The sequence below is a fragment of the Acomys minous genome (genome assembly GCF_964271855.1).
Source record: "Acomys minous genome assembly, chromosome: 8".
In the NCBI taxonomy this organism is placed as follows: Eukaryota; Metazoa; Chordata; class Mammalia; order Rodentia; family Muridae; genus Acomys; species Acomys minous.
This window is the reverse complement of record NC_140489.1, coordinates 83,687,595-83,706,300: the sequence shown is the minus strand read 5'-3', so window position 1 is coordinate 83,706,300 and position 18,706 is coordinate 83,687,595. Positions and strand designations below refer to the sequence as shown.

Genomic DNA, 18,706 nt, shown 5'->3' with positions numbered 1-18,706 from the left:
GTAGGAGTAAGGAACCCCTGCAGGACAACGTTATCGCCACCTATGAGGAACACGAGGACAGTGTGTATGCTGTGGATTGGGCCTCAGCTGACCCATGGCTGTTTGCTTCTCTGAGTTACGACGGGAGATTAGTTATCAACAGAGTCCCCAGGGCACTGAAGTACCACATACTGCTCTAGTGGCCCGTGGCACTGCTGGTTGGTACTTGGCAGATTCTCAGAAATCTGCAGCTACGAGGTAATTCCCTTTGCAGACAGATCCCTCCATGGGAGAACCAACGTTGCTTCTGCAGGAGCTCTAAAGGACGTGGAGCTTCAGGCAGCAGCTCATCTGAAGCTGTCAGCACACTGCCCAGCATGGGAGGGAGCCATTCTGGACACAGCTGGGGTTCCTGTGTGAATTGATGGCTGCCCCGTCTCTGCTCTGCTCCGCTCTGTTTCTGGTTTTTGTTCTAAGGGTATTGGGAGATTCACTTTTCACCAATGTATTTTCACCTTGCTGTCCTCATGAGATTACAAGCTGAAATAAAGCAAGTGGAGTGCACACAGCCTCCTCCTTTCAGACTCTCTGCCTCCCTGAGGAAAGCACGTGGCTCTTTGTTTGTTTCTCTGTCACAACCTGGAAAGAATGAGTGCTGTGAACAGGTGTGTCCTCCCCACAGTGCCATCCCTCAGGTGGGGCCCCTTCTGGACTATTGTCCCCCAGTGTGATCAGTGCCCAGCCTTGGGAGCCTGGCCTATTGGTAGTTCACTATAGTGTCCTAGTTAGAGTTATTATTGCTGGGATGAAATACCAAGACCAAAAAGCAAGTTGGGGAGAAAAGCAATTATTTGGCTTACACTTCCACATTGTATTTTTATCATTGGAAGAAGTCAGCACAGGAGCTCAAAACAAGGCAGGAACCTGGAGGCTGGAATTGATGCAGAGGCTTTGGAGAAGTGTTGCTTACTGCCTTGCTCAGACTGCATTCTAATAGTACTAAGGACCACCAGCCCAGGGATGACACCACCCACAATGTGCTGAGCCCTTCCCATCAATCACTAATTAAGAAAATGCCCTACAGCCCAATGTCACAGAGACATTTCTTAATTGATGTTCCCTCCTCTCAGATGACTCTAGCTTGTGTCAAGTTGACATAAAACTGTCCAGCACATATAGTGAAGTTCTCACTCAGCCAGAGGAACATCCTTCCTTGTATTTGTAGAACCAAACTGTGAACAGCTAGCTTTTTACTGGTCTCTGACATGTCAAAAGTAAGGCATGGGTAGAGTCACCATGGGCGACCAGCAGCACATTCCACAGGGAGGCCTGGACACTGATGACCTACCTTCTTGTGTGGGTCCTGCAGCCTTTTCTGGTATATCTGACACATGCTTACACCCGAGAAGCTACCTGTGTATGGCAATAGTTCACTTGTTCCTGCAGACACCACTTTGCTACCCTGATGCCCCGCCCCCCTTTCTCACCTGTCAGGAGAGGCTGGAGGAGAGGGGAAGGCCCAGTCAATGCTTGCTCATCAGACCTCGGCATCAATCTGAAGCCCTGACCTGACATCTCTGTATACCTGGAAAGTGGAGCACTTGCTTTCTCTGGACAGCCTGTATTGCAAGCCCAGGGGTCACATCCTGGATCAGGCTCTGGGTGCCTGAGCACAGGCAAGGATAGAAATTGTGCATAGATGTGCTCACTGCCCTGGTGGGTGATGTCACTTTCCCTGTACATTCTATGGATTTTTACAGAGCAGAAGAGTTTGTCAAACCATAGACTCTTCCCTGCTGTCTTGGCCTCCCAGCTCTTGGCGTGACTGTCTGGATCCTCCTCCCTGTGTGAATTTTTTCTTTGGAGACTTTCACAGAGTCTTCTGGGTGGCTGTGCCTGGGCGTCTTGCTTCTTCCTACAGGCTATGGGGACCCATAGCCATCTGTGGCTTGTGAATCCAAAATGTATGCCCCGGCACTTTTATTTCTGGGCAGGGGCTAACGAGCTATGGCCTTGTCGCCAAATCCATGCCACAACTGGTAGCACATGGCAGTCACCCCCTGAGCTGAAGGACTACCCATGACCTGGTGGCCTTTAGTTCTGGTGTTTCTTCTAGCCCCTCCGGGCTCACTGGTGCTGCTCCAAGTAGAACTAGATTGCAGCTCCAGATGTGATACACATATCTGTAGTCCAGCACTCAGCCTGAAGCAGGAGGATTGCTGTGAGTTCAAGGCCAGCCTGGAGTACACAGTGAGACCCTGTCTCAAAGAAACAAAGAGTGGATCTCAAGGTATGTGGTCATTGTGTGTATAACTTTGCACACTGTCTAGTTCTTTCCAGGTTCCATGGCTTCCCCTCCATGTAGAGCCTGCCCCTTCCCCTCAGCCCACGCTTCAATCTCATCCCCTGCAGACCTCGTCCCTGCCACACAGCTCATGCACTCATTAGCCATCTGATAGTCTCCTTGCCAAAGCCTGTAAATTCAGCTGGTTGGTAATTAGTAGTGTGTTTAATTAGTATTGATTTTGACAGTTCCTTATTTTGGGTGTAAGTTCCTTATCAGCTATGCAGTTTCAAATAACCTCTGTTTTCCTCACCTTGATGCTTGCTGAGGAGTATATCCTATAGGGGGATTAAAAAAAAAAAAAAAAAGAAAAGAAAAGAAAAGAAAGAAAGATGCAGTCCAGCTTGCCTAGCTTTTCTCTTTATAGTTTGGACCTGCCTGATGAACCTACCAAGATGTTCTCCAGCGTTTTCTTTTGAGCGTTTCCTGATTCTACATTTAGTTCCTGGATCCATTTGGGATGGTTTTACTTCTTTTCATATAGACATCCAGGTATCCCAGCATCCCTTGCTGTTGTTCTTCCTTTGCTATGCTCCTGTATCCTCACCGGGTCCTCCTGCTTGTTATCTGCTCCTCCACATTCCCCTCCACTGCTCTCTGCCTCACTAGGAATTCCTTTGGACCTTTATGAGGTATTTTCCAGAACTTAACTTTTTAAAATGATTAATTAATTTATTTATTCACTTTACATCCTGGCCATAGCCCCATCCCTCCTCACCTCCCAGTTCCACCCTCCCTTCTTCTCTGTGACCACTTCCCTGAGGACTAAGTCTCCTAGTTACTACTCCTCTCACAGCCATGCCTGTGTCTGGGGCCAGTGGCAAAGGACAGGAAGACCCCATGTCCCCTGATAGGCCAGAGAAGAAAGCTCCACATCCTCAGTCTGAAGCTTCCATGGCCCCCGTGACTGCAGCCACACAGTCATACAGGGGAGTGGGAGACTCCTCTCTCTACCTGCTGCAAGAGAGCCCTGCCTTCTCTTAATGCTCAAGAACCTTCTGGTCTTCATAGCATCAGGGTCCTGCTGGACCTCCCCTAGTCCTGCCCACACTCCCTATGTATAGAAAGCAACTGAAAGAGAAAACGGCTTCACACTCTGAATTCTAGTGCAGGCTGGACTAAGCCTGGGAGAAACAGGGGCAAGTAGGACCATGGCAGGGATGAAGTGTGGCTGTTGGGTATCTTTTATTTGGTCAGCTGCTAGACCCGTGCAGGTGTGACCTTGGCCATCTTTCCTCTTCTAGTTTTATAAGGAGTAAAATACTTCCTCCCTCAATGATTGACATTTCAAGGGCGTTTGGCTCTGTGGTTCCCTTCTGGAGCAGAGGGTCCCCTTGGGCGAGGGCCTGAAGCTCAATACGTACCAAGGGCCCCTGAGGCCTACTCGGGGCACACTGACTCCCTTCATCCACATCTAAGGTCCCCCACTATACTGACGTCCCTGGCATAACCAGGTTAGTAGCCACACCCGTGGGGACCCTGGGCACCTTCCTAGTTTCTCCCTGCCCCCGCCCCCATCACAGACAGCACTGCAAGAGTACCTCTGAATTCTGCCCTCAGCCACCTTCCCCAAGGCAGTGTCTCCTTGTCTAGGAAGCCTTTCCCAGACACAGCCCTGCCCAAAGTATTGGCTGTTCCATGCTGTGAAACAGAGAAGACGACAAGCCATGTAATGTATTTGTCATCTCTGGGGCCAGAGCTTCTGCTGGTCAGGGCAGCCACCATCACAGAAGGGGGAGCGGTCAGGAAGCACCTACAAGAGTCAGCTTGGAGTCTTCTGGGCCAGGGTGCAAGAGAAGAATGTAAAGCCAGCATGAATGATGGGTGAGCAAGACCTGGTGTGTAAGGATTTTAGGTGAGCTAGTCAGGACTCTGCTGCGAGAGGAGTAGGCAGCACACTTCTCGGGGCAGCATTATGGGGGGGGGGGATCCATGACCCTTAATGAGTTTGCATTTCTTTCCCCATGTCAGGTTCATTTGTCAACCGTGATGGCATTACACTTATCAGGGTTTCAAATGAAAGCTGCCATGAGGGGCTATACTGAGGCTGCTATGCACATCTTGTTCATGGATGCCCTCAGTGACCTGTACCTACCAGCTTGAGGGACACTGGGCCCTGCTGGACACTAGGAACAGTATAGGTGCTGCTAGCAAAGTCAGCCTCAGTGCCACCTGATGAACTGTTGCTGAAGTTACTGAGGTTGGAAGGCGAACAGCAGGTTGTGGCAATAGAGCTTCACACGTATGAGACATCTTTATGGTGGATTGGCACTCCCCCTGTACATGAGGACATTGGGAGTGCAAAGGCATATGGCCAGCAGTGGACAGAGGTGTCCCAGTGTGACAGTGCTGCGTCTGAGACTCAGATAGTCCTGAGATGTGTGAGTTGATAGTGAGGAGGTCATGCAGGTGTGGCAGGGATGGTTTGGGAGACTTGAAGCATGGGAAATTCCCATGTTCCCTTGTAAGAATTTAGAGTGGAGGAAAAGAGCAGTAGTGTGGTTTGAAAGGTCAGCTGGGCTCACCTGATGCATGCAGGCAACAAGGAGGGCAGGATCTGGGATTGGCCAGGCCCTGTACTAGTGTGGATCTGAGATGGCCCACAGGAGCAACTGGGAAGCTGGTTCCCCTCGGAGTCGGGTGGGTAAAAATCATGTAAAAAACACATTCCTGTCTCAAGTGGTGCCTGGCCAACCAAGAGCTATTGCCAGTGCGGTGCCTAGCTCAAACATGAGGAGGTACATAGGCTGGGTAGGAGAGCGGAAGAGGAATAGGGAGTCAGTATCTGAGATGTGCCTGCTTGTGGTGCTGGTGGAGAGGGAGCAAGTCATCCTCTTCAGGTAATTTTCAGATGTTGGTAAGATGCTCAGGTGGGCTGGTGAGCCTTCCCAAGAGGGATGGGCATCTTCATCAAAGAGCAGATGCCAGCCCTGTTTCTTGAAGAGCCTTCTCACTCAGTCCCCGAGGAAGCGCAGAGTTTCTAAGTGGGTGGCACGTTGCTGGTCTGGAGCCTGCCTCTCAGATAAGCTCGGAGTTGCGTGGGAGGCGTCTCCTCGCCTGTGAAATGAAATCACAGTCTCCGTTCTGTTCACTTGGGTGTTTGCCTCCACTGAAGGAGACACACATGACAGCAGCCTGTGACAGGCATACACATGGCCAGGATGCACGCTGGCTCTTGGGTGAAGATGGTGGGTGTGCCAAGCTTAAACCATCTGAGTGAGCTGACCTTATAGCACCACACTGCCTGCCCATTATTAGCTGTCTACGTGACAAGCCTCAGTGTCCTCATAGGCTGTCAGGACAGGCTAGTGCTGGTCTCCTAGGCCTCAGCGTCTTCTTCTGGCTTGGGGGTTGTGCTACGAAGAAAATATGAGGTTACCATGGAGGGCACAGTGTGTCTTAGTTTTCTCCAGAGCAGACTCAGTTCTTCAGCTCCAGCGGCAGCTCGGTGGAGGAGGGGGCACTGTGGCTCCTTCCAGGTCACCAGCTCACACAGATTAACCACGGGCCCTGCCATGCAGACCTGTGCCACTGCTCATGGATCACTGTTGGAATGCCTGTCACCAAGCTATGATTTAAGACCAGGTATGGCCATAATTCTTAGTTCCTCCCGCTCATGCCTGGCAGTTCCTTGGTGCAGTGCCTCACAGCCTACTGAGGAATGGCTTTGGTGGCGGTATGCCCTTTGACAAATACCACACAGGCCCTGCAGTGGCCAGGTCTCCCCCAAGGTCAGTGCAGACCACCCTATGGTCCTGTGCAATGCTGTGTAAATAGCGGCATGTGACCAAGTACACATTTGTCAGGACACTGACCAGCCCCCCCCCTCCCACCCCCCCACCCCCCCACGGTCTCAGAAGGAAGGAGCTGCACTTACTGGGCTGGCTTGGGCACTGTTTCCAATGCAGAAAATAACCGAGCTGATCTTGAGTCTGCAGGTCTGCAGCTCTTGGTAATTGTTAAAGAGCCTTCTAGACCAATTACACAGACAACTGAAGCTAGGAGCACTTAGGCAAACAGCCCACCTGCAGCGGGGCTGTGGCTTCAGCAGGGGAAGGGCCAGCTAAGGGATGTTTGGGAGTGGTTGGCTGGAGGTGGCCCCAAGCACAGCAATGGCTGCAGGGTTCTCGGTTAAGACTGTTGGGCTTCAGCTGCGAATGGGTGTAACTGTCTGTGGTATCTTGAATAAAGGCCCTTTATCTGAGTCTCAGTTTCTTTCCACATAAATGGTAGGCCATTAAGACTTATTTTGTGCATGGTAGAGAGGCTGCACCACTCTGTATTTAGTGGTAGATAGTCTTTAGGTTTGCCACAGAACTGAGCAGAACGTACCAAGTTCCACATGCCTCTTGGGTCTCTTCTTGATATGTGACAGTGGCACCTGGCGACCCATGCCAACCTGTCATGGTAAATGATGCTGTGGTACATGATGAGCTCACTCTTGGTGCCGGCACTCCTGAGGTATCGACGAACAAACAAAGCCAGCTACCCAGCACTCTTCCAGTGCTCTTCAGGACAAGTGCATGGCCTTGAGGTACACAGGTGCCATCAGCCATCAGCCATCAGCCCCTCTGATTATGGTGTCCCTGCTGTACTCATCTGAGTGGACATTTCCTGATTCCTGTCGGTCTCAGGATATTTGTGGCAGCAGTTTTCCAGCCTTTGCGGATGAAGATCTAGGGGTTTGGGGTCAACTAAATCCAGTGCTGGAGGGAGGCAGAGCAGGGGCAGGCAGCCTGCTTGACCCTAAAGCTTAATGCCTTCCCATGTCCCAGCTACTGGCCTTGTGGGGGACTCAAGGGATGCTGGGGCAGGTCTGAGTGAGTTGGATCCTGCAGCATGCATATCAGGTGTACTAAGGCAGAAATTAGAGTATAGGTATTAGGGTAGGTGCTGGGGAGGGCACTGAGGCTCATTAGGGTGGGCATTTGGGTAAATACTCAGATAGTTACTGTGTGCAAATAATAAAGTGGGTACTGAGGTGGGTATTGGGGTACACTAGGGTAGATGCTGAGGGTGGATATTAGAGTAGGTGCTGGTGGGTAGTGGGATGGATACTAAGGTAGATGTTGGAGCGGACATTGCTGAGGTAAGTGCAGGAGTGGCTAAGGCTCAGAAGAGACTGTAACTTCAGATGACAGCCTTTGGGGCTGAACATCAAAGCAGCCTATGCCAGCTGAGGATCTAACCACCTCACTTGCCCCTACCAGGTAACACTGGCCTTGTCCCTCAGCCATGTGGGAACAATAGAGAAAGAAGGCACGTTTCTCCACAGGATGGATGGGATCTTGAACTCAAATTTCTCCAGCATCGCTGATTTCTCCAATGTAACTAATGAGTCCCGCAGTTGGGCCCTAAGCCAGAGCCTACAGCTGGGTGTCTATTGTAATGAGCTACCTCAGGCTGCTGGTGGCACCTCCCTCCGGCTGGCCCGAGGCCATCGTTAATGTCCCAGGATTGGGTGGCCACAGAATCCTGAATTTTCCCTCAAGTCTCTTTAAGGGACTCTGCAGCCCGTCCATCACTGCTGTCCGTTCTTCATTAAGGGTGGCACGATGCCATGTCCATATTCCTGTGAGGACATGAAATAGCATTGAGCTGTCCCATGCCTATCCATCCGTTATAGCAGCTGCGTGACTGGGGCTGTGTCCATGCTTTCTTGTCCCTAGGAGAATGTCTTCCCTCTTACCACAGTCCCGCCTTGCAGCACCCTGCTTGCCTTTTCTATGGGCAGCAGCGTGTGGGCAGTGGCATCTTGGAAGCAAACCTGGCTCTCTTACTGGGAACTTCCTTTTTTTGCTGTTTTTTTTTTTAAAGCAGGAGTAAGAAATCACATATTTATCATCTACCAGTAACAGAACCCAAACCTAAGTAAAGAACTCTTAAGAGTGTTTCCTGCTTAGCGCCTGGCTTATCTTAAACTGTCGAAGTTGATAGCCCAATCCACTTTTTGATGTAACTATGATGGTTTTAGGAGATTTAGACATGATTTTTTTATAGCGCGAAAAAGAAAAATAGAACCGAATATATGATAATGATGAATCCGCCGACTTCTGCGTCTGAAATTGCTTCCAGGCACGAGTTATTGCATAATAATTCATGCCCTGTTGTGTCTTGCTGCTTAATAAGCGTATGGAGAGGCTTGTGCTGGAATTGTCTTTCTATTGCCGTCTCAGAGCTGGCTACACTACGGGAGCGTGGGGGAGGGCTGAGGTGTGCATCCCTGACTGGTGAAGCCATCAAGGCCAGGGCAGAGGCAAAGGACCTAGCCCATAGTGCAGGGGCCAGGGGAGAAGGCTTTATTGGCAGAAACCACTTCATCCAACGGAAGAATAGTCCACACAAGAATAGTCTGGCTTCTCTGGCTGGAGCCTCTCAGAGCATGTATCAGACATGGTCCTAGGCACGTGTTTCAGCATTGGTAGCACATACTAGGTGAAAGTTATTCTTTTAAAAAAATTTATATTAATTTATTCATATTACATCTCAATTGTTAACCCATCCCTTGTATCCTCCCATTCCTCCCTCCCTCCCACTTCCCCCTCTATTCCCCTTCCCTATGTCTGTGACTGAGGGGGACCTCCTCCCCCTGTATATGCTCATAGGGTATCGAGTCTCTTCTTGGTGACCTATTTTCCTTTCTCTGAGTGCCACCAGGCCTCCCCATCCAAGGGACATGGTCAAATATGGGGCACCAGAGCTTGTGTGAAATTCAGATCTCCTTCTCCACTTAACGGTGGAGAATGTCCTGTCCATCGGCTAGTCTGGGTAGGGGTTCTAAGTTTACTGCTTATATTTTCCTTGGCTGGTGCCATAGTTTGAGGAGGACCCCAGGGCCCAGATCCGCCTGTGAAAGTTATTCTTAATGGGTCGATGGCAAAATGAGCTTCAGTAGGACAGGGGTTCGCTGAGACCCTCCTGTGTGCACGCAGGCCAGGCTGTGGTCCCCTATGGAAGCACGCCATGGAAGTGCGTGGTCCAAGGTAAGTCCGTGTCTTTAGCCCCGCCTCCTCCTCTGCTGTGTATTGTTTTTTTATTTCAGCATTGGTAATGCAGCAGGTCAGGTGGTCATGATAGCCCGGGCGTTTGGGTTTGCCTGGTGGGGGAGGCTCCCTGATGAACTAGGGCAGGGTTCTTTACTGTTCTGGGCAGGAGTCTCCAGCTGTAAAAAGAAGGTTACACGGCCCCTGTCCTGAAGGTGGAAGTAGAATTCTACAATGCTTGTAGGGGGATTAGGGTTCCCAAAGACCTGTGTGAAGTTGGTCACTAGGCCTCCTGGGAGGTGCTCTGCTGCTGATACACTGAGGCAGTGAGCTACCTGCCAGTGCTGACCTCAACATCCTCGTCAAGACAAGGGCGCTGTGGAGCGAATCTCCACAAACACTACAAGCTCCAGAACATCTGTGAAGTGACTTCAGTAGGGTTCTCTGGGACATCCCTTCACAAGCGTTGGGCAGCATACTCTCCCTTTTATTATGGTTTTGGGCCCTGGCTTATCTCCTTAGCCCATGTACACCCTGCAGAGAGGCTATGCGCCACACCCTGCAGACAGGCTATGCGCCATGAAAGTCAGAGTGGCACCATGCAGCATCTCTGGAAGGCCAGTGTGTCATCACCTCTGTGCTTTGTCTTGCCCTTGTCAGGGAGATATCAGTTATGTATCTGGTCAGTGTCCTGTCATCAGTACTCAGAGATGCTATGAGAGATGGCACTTGTGGCACAGAGGATGTGGGGACATGGGAGACACTGTGGAGTGGACAAACCTGATGGCACCCTAGCAGGGAAGCAACAGAGCAATGACTGACTGGCACTGCACAGGGCCTTGGCATGGAATGGGGACACTCAGGGTGTGTCTGGATAAGGCTGCTGCTCTTGGCCTCTTGAGGCTTGTTATGCCTCTGAACTCTGGGCTAGCTAGACTGTGTACCTCGGACTTGTATTAAGCACGTCAGCCTGTGGCTCAGGTGGGCTGGGGACGAGCTATGACATGAGAGGCCAAGCCAAGAGTGTCCACCACTGAGGCCTGTTTGTCCTATGACTTCCCTCCTGTTGTGTGTTGCAGACTCATCTATTCTGGGCACTCTCCTCTCAAGTAAAAAGCTGTGGTCAAAGGAAGGGCACCCGAGCCAGCTTTTGTAGTCCCAGATAATTGCAAGGCTGAAATGGCCATTACTTGAGGCCAGAATTTCTACATTAGCCTGGACAATGTATGAAGAGCTCATACCCCTCTCCATGTCAAAGGCGGGGGTTGGAGGGTGAAAGGGAGAGAGAGAGAGATGAGGGGAGGGGAGGGGAGGGGAGGGGAGAGAAGGTTTGCTTCACTCTGTGTTGTACAAGGTCTGCTCCTGGAAGAGGCAGCCCCTCCTGATGCTACAGCTGGGCTGCATGCCTGATTTGAGGTACCCTGGAGAATGGGCAACATCTACGCCCGTGGTCACACACGTAGAACAAAGACATGGAATTTTCAGTTCTTCAGACACTGAGCAGGGACTCAGGAGGTCTCTGCTAGCCTGAACGTGACCTTCAGCTCAGACGCACTTTGACCTGGTCTACAGGGCATCTAGTTGAAGTCTAGCCAGATGGGTCACACGTGTCCACCTTCGTAGTCATCATACCCATGGTCACCTCTCATTCACTGATGCACACTGATACCATAGTGACCAGGGAACTGTCCAACCGTGGCCTGCTAACTGCTGGCCCAGCTGGTGGCCCCTCCTCCACACTGCACCCCTGCTCAGCGCCATCCGTAATACACGGAACTTAGGCTGCCTCCCCAAGTTGAGCAGAGCAAACTCATATCCAGATACTGGAGTGGTTTGGGCTTCGATGGGGAAAGAGAGTTCAGGGTAGAGTGACCTTGGTTGGAGACTTGTGGAAGTGAAACTAGAGTATATTCATTGGAGCTCAAGGTATCTGTGAAAACTAATGAATAATCTTAACAGGAGGCAGGTTTGAGCTTGATCGAAAGAACATGGTGGGCCTTAGAAGCATGTTTGGAGATCAGTCCTGCACAGTAGGTGTCTGGACAGTATATGGACAGGGCTGTGGCATCTGGCCATCTATGTGCTATTAATTAGACATGGCTTCCCAGAGGCTGCAGCCCCTGTATCAGCCCTGGCTCCACCTTCCCTCCTTCTCTTGCTGGATCCCCTGAGTGACTTCTTTGTGTTGAGTCCATCTGCTGCCCACAGCTCTGTCCCACTGTCCTGGAAGGACACTCTGACCCAGGGCACACATGCTGACTTTGAGGCTCGGGAGGGGACAGAGAAGTCTCAGGTTGTGCAGCAGGTTAACTGTTGTGTCAGGATGGGAACAAAGGCTTTGTGCTCCCCGGAGAGACAGCACAGCACCCTATGTGTGCTTGGACCACTGTGTGCATCTGCACCTGAGTCCTTTCAAGTTGTAAGCCTCTGACATGGTGGGTGTGAGCTCTGCCTCTGCAATGCACCAGAGCGCTCGAAGTTCTCCAGTGTTTCTACTTCACGTTTAATATATTCGTGTTGAAGCAATTGTCTCATTTGGGGGCTTATCCTGAAAGGTTAGAAATCAAAAGCGCAAAAAACATGGCTCACATTCATCATTGAATTTTGTGCAATTAACGGTGCCTGGGCTATTGTTCTCCAATAAACATCATTCCTGGGTGAATAAAGAGACAGAGGAGCTTCCTCCAAAATTGCCCAGATCTTTTAGGAAAGAATGCACCATTTTAAGGATGGCTATCAAACATGACAACAGTAGGCATGTAGACTAATTCTCAAAGCGTTGTCCCCCAGGGGTTCAGGGCAGAGGGTTCTGTCCCATGGTCACCACCAAGTGCTATTCGATACCATTTGCTCCCAAGTGTATATGGGTCCTTGGTGCCCTGCCAAGTGCAGGGGACAAAAACGGGATGGAGTGTTACCTTTAGAGAGCTCATGATTTAGTCTAGTCATTCAGACAAGAAAGCAGAGGTATCACCAAAGGGCAGCTCACCTCCGGGGAGCAGAGTATAGCCCTGGACCTGCATCTTAGTAGTGACGCCCACCTGAAAGAAGCCAGGAGAAGATTCCAGAGATGGACCTAGAGGATCTGCTTCTTCTGTCTGCCTTGGCCCTCCCTCTGCCGCTAAGAGCCCCAACATTAGGGCTGGAGCTGGTGCCAAAGCGTCTGTCTGTGTAATTAAGGGAGCTCCACCAGATGGGAGTGAGGTTCCAAGAGTACCCTGGCCTCTGACACCAGCCTAGACCCTTCTGCGGGGGCGGGGGGGGGGGGTGGGGAGCCAGGAGGAGGAAGGAGGGGCTGGAAGACTCCCAGGGCCCCTGTGGCGACCTGAGCCCTCTGTCTTCTTGAAAGTCTTCCCAGCTCTCCTCCCAGCCTTGGCAAATAAATCCTGCGTGACCTTCACGTGTTCACGACCGAATACTGCTAATGTGTGGTCCTTTTGAAATATGCAAGATGTTGAGTGTGGTGAAGTTGAAGAAAGGTTAAAGTGAGCCACTCCTTTGTTTAAGCTTTAGCGTCTAGACTAGACTCACACGGGAAGGGATTTAAAGTGTTCACAGAGCCACCAGGCAAAGGTTACGTTGTGGTATAGATGTCATGTATTACAGGATAGGGGGAGCTTCTTATCAGGCACCCTAACTCCTAACACCCTAATACCGCCAAGTCATCCTGCCTTGATTTGGATGGAGGCTGAGCAAAGAAAGACCCAAGGGGTGTGTCCTGAGCACCCACGAAGTGCCACATGCAGCCTGGGTTGGCCTGATGAGCCAGCTGCCTTCTTCCTGTTAAGTACCTTTCCAAATAGCTTCTTCCTGCCCTATCTGTAGCCAGAGCTCACAGACCAGCCTTTAAAGATTAGCTGCCCCCCAGCACTTGGGTCCCACACTCATTTCATTTCACAAATCCTTCATTTGTAAGGTAAGCCTTCTTCCTTAAGCCCAGTGCACATGTCTCGGTGTGCGGCTGTCCTGGTAAATCCATTCTGAGAGAACATTTACAGGGAAAACTGGATTAGGACGTAGGGGAATCTGGTGGGCTGAGAGTCTCCTGTTCCCTGTTGTCTGAGTCTGTGCTATCTGTCGGCGGCTCATGGCATTGTGGGAATCACACCTGCTGGGCAATCCCAGCAGAGTGGGAATTCAGAGGCCATTGCTCCTGGGCTGGGACTTAGAGTCTACCTCTGCCTTATGCCATTAACCTTCTCCACTCAGTTTCTTCATTTGTAAGGTGGAAATTGTGTATATTTGCAAGAGTCTTCCAGACTCACCACTATGCCTTGTGAGGATGATCATGGCTTTCAGTGTGGGAATGGTAGCTGTAGAAATGGCTGGGAGGTACAGAGACCACGGCATCACTTTAGCCACTGTTGCCATCACTACCTCCACAAATGCGCAAGCCCAGGCAGCTGAGGGATTCCTGCAGGCCATCCCCAGGCTGGACAGATGAAAGTCTGCAGCTGTCTACAGCTTGACACTGGCCTCCTCTGCAGGTAACAGCGACTTCAGGTTCTGATGCTGTGTTCTGAGGGGGACTCTTTCCGGAGTCCCACGAAGGTGGCTGTGAGCAGCCTGCTGCTGGAGCAGAATTCATTTCAGACGCAAGTGCCTAGGGCTCTCTGTTTGTACTGTGATGGGTTAGTTGTGATTTGTATTTTGCAGTTCCACACACTGGCCTATAAATTTGCATAAGTAACTGCTTCATGCCCTGTAGGCAGGCGTATCGGCTCTGACTCCCCCTCCAGTTGGTATAGTGAGCTATGCCCTGCCTGCCTCTGTCCAGCTGCACTGAGTCCCCTCCCCCACCTTCCAACCTCTTCCCTCTCCTCTCAGTCCTGTACTCTGTAGTCCTGGCTGGCTGGAACTCTCTCTGTTAACCAAGCTGGTCTCCTCCTTACAGGACTCCTGGAGTCTCTGCTTTCAGATTGCTGGGATTAAGGGTGTGTACCACCACGCCAAGCACTTCTCTTTTGTTCTCAATCAATGTGCTGAGTTTTCCCACTGCCCCAGCACCCTCGGCAGGGCATAGCAGCCACCACCTGGCTGGCTGGTGCTCTGGCTCTCTCTCTGCAAACGTGGAAAGAGAGAGACAGCATGCTTTCAGCTCAGGTTAGGAACCCAATATAGATTCACGAGATGAGGAAATATCACCAAGGCATGGCACGCACTCCGGGCCTTGTTCATAATAAATGTGTCCAAGGGTCCATGGGAGGCATGATCTGGCTGGGCTTGAGTTCAGAGGACAGTCTAATGATGTCCCTGCTCGCAGGGTGCTCAAACTCAGGTGATGAGAGAGATGTTTGTGAGTAGGCAATGTAATCCTATGGGGAACTAGAAAGATGTCTTAAGGCTTTGGGAGAAATAAATGTTCCTGACAAAGAAGCAAATGACAAGACTAGAAGATACCTGGGGGGGAGGGGAATATGCTACTAAAACAATCAAGGTCTGTGCATGGAGTTCAGGTATTTATTTGAAGTTTATGAGATAAAGCCAGAGAGATGGAACAGGCAGGTAGGTAGCAGTCTTCTACCCTGGATGGACAGCTTGACATACACCTGTGGTAGCCAAGGAGGAAAGGCACAGATACACATATGTCTATGCATATTCCTTGCAAAGAGGTTCTTCTGGCTGCTTACACCATGGCAGAAGGGCCTCGTGTGTGCACCATAGCAGAGGAGTTCCATGTGCATCCACCATGACTGGAATTTCTCATGTGTGCAGAATGTCATGTGGACATGAGTCTGAAGAACTTTACCTCAATAACTACAAGATGGCCAGGAAAAAGCAGACATTGCCAGGATAATGTTAGAATAATGCAGGCAAAGAGTAGGGAGATGCCTGTTACTTTAAGGGTCATACCTTCATGAGGACCTGAGTTCAATCCCCAGGGCCCATGTTTAAAAAGCTGATTTGTTACCTCCATAACATTTATGCCACTGTTGTTTCCACATATCTTGCATGCAGGTTCTTATCGTAGCTCACGGGGCTCATAGTTGGGAGAGACTGATGATTATTTTTCTCCTCTGCTACTGTATATAGCACCTTCCAGCACTGTGAATGCTAGTCAGTAGGGACGAAGCTTCTAGGCAAATATAAACTGGATCTCACCACGTTCAGTGACATAAGCATATGGTATCCTCTGCAAAAGAGTCTACTGTCGGGATGTGGAGATTAGCCAGTAGCACTGGCAATAGCCTGAAATGTTTGAGGTGGTCTATGGGACTCATTTGGCTAATGACTCAAATAAATGTAACACATGCCTAGCACTGAAAGTTTTACTTGGTAACATAAAACATCTAAGTGGGGCTTTTCTTCCCCATTTCAATGGTAAATCTCTCTCTCTCTCTCTCTCTCTCTCTCTCTCTCTCTCTCTCTTACACACACACACACACACACACACACACATGTGTATATGTATATGTATATATATTTTTCCAGTTTTTAAAAAAATATTTATTTATTTATTACTTATGCAGTGTTCTTCTTGCATTGCGAACTTGCAAGCCAGAAGAAGGCACCAGATCTCAGTATAGGTGGTTGTGAGCCACCATGTGGTTGCTGGGAATTGAACTCAGGACCTTTGGAAGAGCAGACAGTGCTCTTAACCTCTGAGCCATCTCTCCAGCCATATATATATATATTAAAGATGATTCTACAGTGGTAGGTTTCCATGTGGCTTTTAAGAAGGTCTTTAGTGTTTGTTGACCCTCCTCATATTGCTTCCTTTTCCTCACCCTCCCATCCACTCCATTAAATCCTCTTATCTAGTTTCCCCTTTATCTTTCTTTGTTTTGTTTTGTTGAGACAGGGTTTCTCTGTGTAGTCTTAGCTGGCCTGGAGTCACTTTGTAGACCAGGCTGGCCTTGAACTCATATCAATCCACCTGCCTCTGCCTCTAACCCTGAGTGCTGGGATTAAAGGCATGTGCCACCATGCCACTGGTTCCTAACTAGGTATCTAACCTCTGTATAGTCTAAATGAAACACACACACACACACACACACACACACACACACACACACCCCTAAAATTTAAGATCCAAAATCCACATACAAAGGAACACATGCAATGGTTGTCTTTCTCGGGACAACCAACCACTTTCTGATAGGATTTAAGACCCAAATCGTGAAACGGAACCTATAGCTGACACTGTCGATGAGGACAAGAACCTGAGGCTAGAGAGGCCATGGACCCAGGAGAAAACCTATAACTATTTTTCTGCTAAATGAACAGCAGTAAATGACTCCCAATGACATCCTGCTATAGCCATAGATCAGAGCATCGCTCAGACCTCATTAGAGAAGCTGCTTCTTACAGAGACTCACAACCAGATAATGTGCAACAGAGAGTGAGAGACCTTGAAGCGCCCGGCCCTACGTGGTCTCCATCACACCTCTCTCCTCAAGGCTCAGGGAGAGAAGTAGAGGCAGAAAGCTTGTAAGAGCCTGAGGTGGCGGAGGACTCCAAGAAAACATCGTCTTTCAGACACATCGTGGCTAATGAACAAACAGATGAGACCGTGACTGCATATACAAGACCTGCACAGATTTAAGCCAGACAGAGCCCCTTCAGGGAGAAGGGGACATGGGCACAAAGTCCTACCCCTAACCAAGGAGCTGTTTGCAGTCAGTTCTCACTGGGAGAGAGAAAATCTGTTTTCTCTATTAGCGTGTCCCTGGGTGTGTCAACTGCACTCCAGGAAGACTTCGCTCCATGTTTTTTGTGGTATGTGTGTGTGTGTGTGGGGAGGGCAGGGAGAGAGAGAGAGAGAGAGAGAGAGAGAGAGAGAGAGAGAGAGAGAGAGAGAGAGAAGGAGAGAGAGAGAGAGAGAGAGAGAGAGAGAGAGAAGGAGAGAGAGAGAGAGAGAGAGAGAGAGAGAGAGGAGAGAGAGAGAGAGAGAGAGAAGGAGAGAGAGAGAGAGAGAGAAGGAGAGAGAGAGAGAGAGAGAGAAGGAGGAGAGAGAGAGAGAGAGAGAGAGAGAAGAGAGAGAGAGAGAGAGAGAGAGAGAGAGAGAAGGAGAGAGAGAGAGAGAGAGAGAGAGAGAGAAGGAGAGAGAGAGAGAGAGAGAGAGAAGGAGAGAGAGAGAGAGAGAGAGAGAGAGAGAAGGAGAGAGAGAGAGAGAAGGAGAGAGAGAGAGAGAGAGAGAGAAGGAGAGAGAGAGAGAGAGAGAAGGAGAGAGAGAGAGAGAGAGAAGGAGAGAGAGAGAGAGAGAGAGAGAGAGAGAGAGAGAGAGAGGAGAGCATGAAGTTGGGTGGGTACAGATGGGGAGAAGAATCTGGGAGGAGTTAGGGACAGAAAAGAATATGATCAAAATATATTGTATGTAAATTTTAAAAAATGAAATAAAAAAAGAAAAGCTGAGTGGGTGGAGTTGCACACATTTGTCACTTTTGTAATCTCAGCTTTAGAGAGACAGAGATAGGTGGATCTCTGGAGCTTGCTGGCTAGCCCTCGTAGCTAGATCAGTAAGCCTCAGGCTGGTGAGAAACTCTGTCTCAAAACACAGTAGAGAGTGTCTGAGGAACAGCACCTTATGTTTGTTCTCTAAATGCCACCCCTCCCTACATGTGTGCACTTGAACACACACACTCACTACACATCCTCGTCCTCCACTTACATATCCCTCCACCCATCCCCTACACACACACAGACACACACATACACACACACACACACACACACACACACACACACACAAACACCCTCCACATACATACCTCTTGACCCACCCCCTACATACATACGTATATACATACTCTCTCTCCCCTATACCTTTCCCCTCCCTCCCTTTTACATCCTTACACCCTTACATCCTTACATCCTCTACATACATACATACATACATACATACATACATACATACATACATACATACAACCCCCACTTACCCACTGCCCCACTTCTCCCTACATCCTTCCATACCCACCCGTACACCTCCCGACATGGGCACATGCACCCTGATCCCCTCCCACAATGCAGGTAGCATGATATTGGCTGGTGAGACTACAGAGGAAATGGACTGCTTTTGCAGGACGGAGTGGAAAGTGAGATGGATTGTAGGAGTATGAGAAGGGGAAGCAGGGTCAGGGAAATGCTGGAAGGCCCTTGAACCTTGTTGCCAAGAAGACACGTACCAGAACATGTGGGGTGCGCAGGGAGCCCTGCGTGAGTGGAGTCATGAGAGAATGTGTACTCTTGACATGGGCACCGACGTGTCAAGGACTCCAATGCCTCAGACTCAGAAGGAAATAGCAAGCTCTCCCACCTTCCCTAGTGGGAGAGGCTCAGGGGAAAATGGCAAAGCTCTCCTTGACAGATCTGAGTGTGGTGTCCATAGTGTGTGCAGAGAATGCCCACCATAGTTTCTTCCTCCTACAGTGACCGCTTCTATAGAGATGAGCAAAAT

General features: G+C 49.9%; 1 protein-coding gene across 5 annotated transcripts in view; it reads left to right on the top strand.

Annotated features, from left to right (window-relative positions):
* Positions 1-543, top strand: part of EIPR1 (EARP complex and GARP complex interacting protein 1) — a 118,563-nt gene extending 118,020 nt beyond the window's left edge. For all 5 annotated transcript variants that reach the window (XM_084793605.1, XM_084793606.1, XM_084793609.1 and 2 more), the window contains one exon: positions 5-543. In XM_084793605.1, coding sequence (XP_084649731.1) covers positions 5-179 — 175 coding nt within the window. In that variant the 3' untranslated portion in view covers positions 180-543. The remainder of the gene's footprint in view (positions 1-4) is intronic.
* The last annotated feature ends 18,163 nt before the right edge of the window (positions 544-18,706 follow it).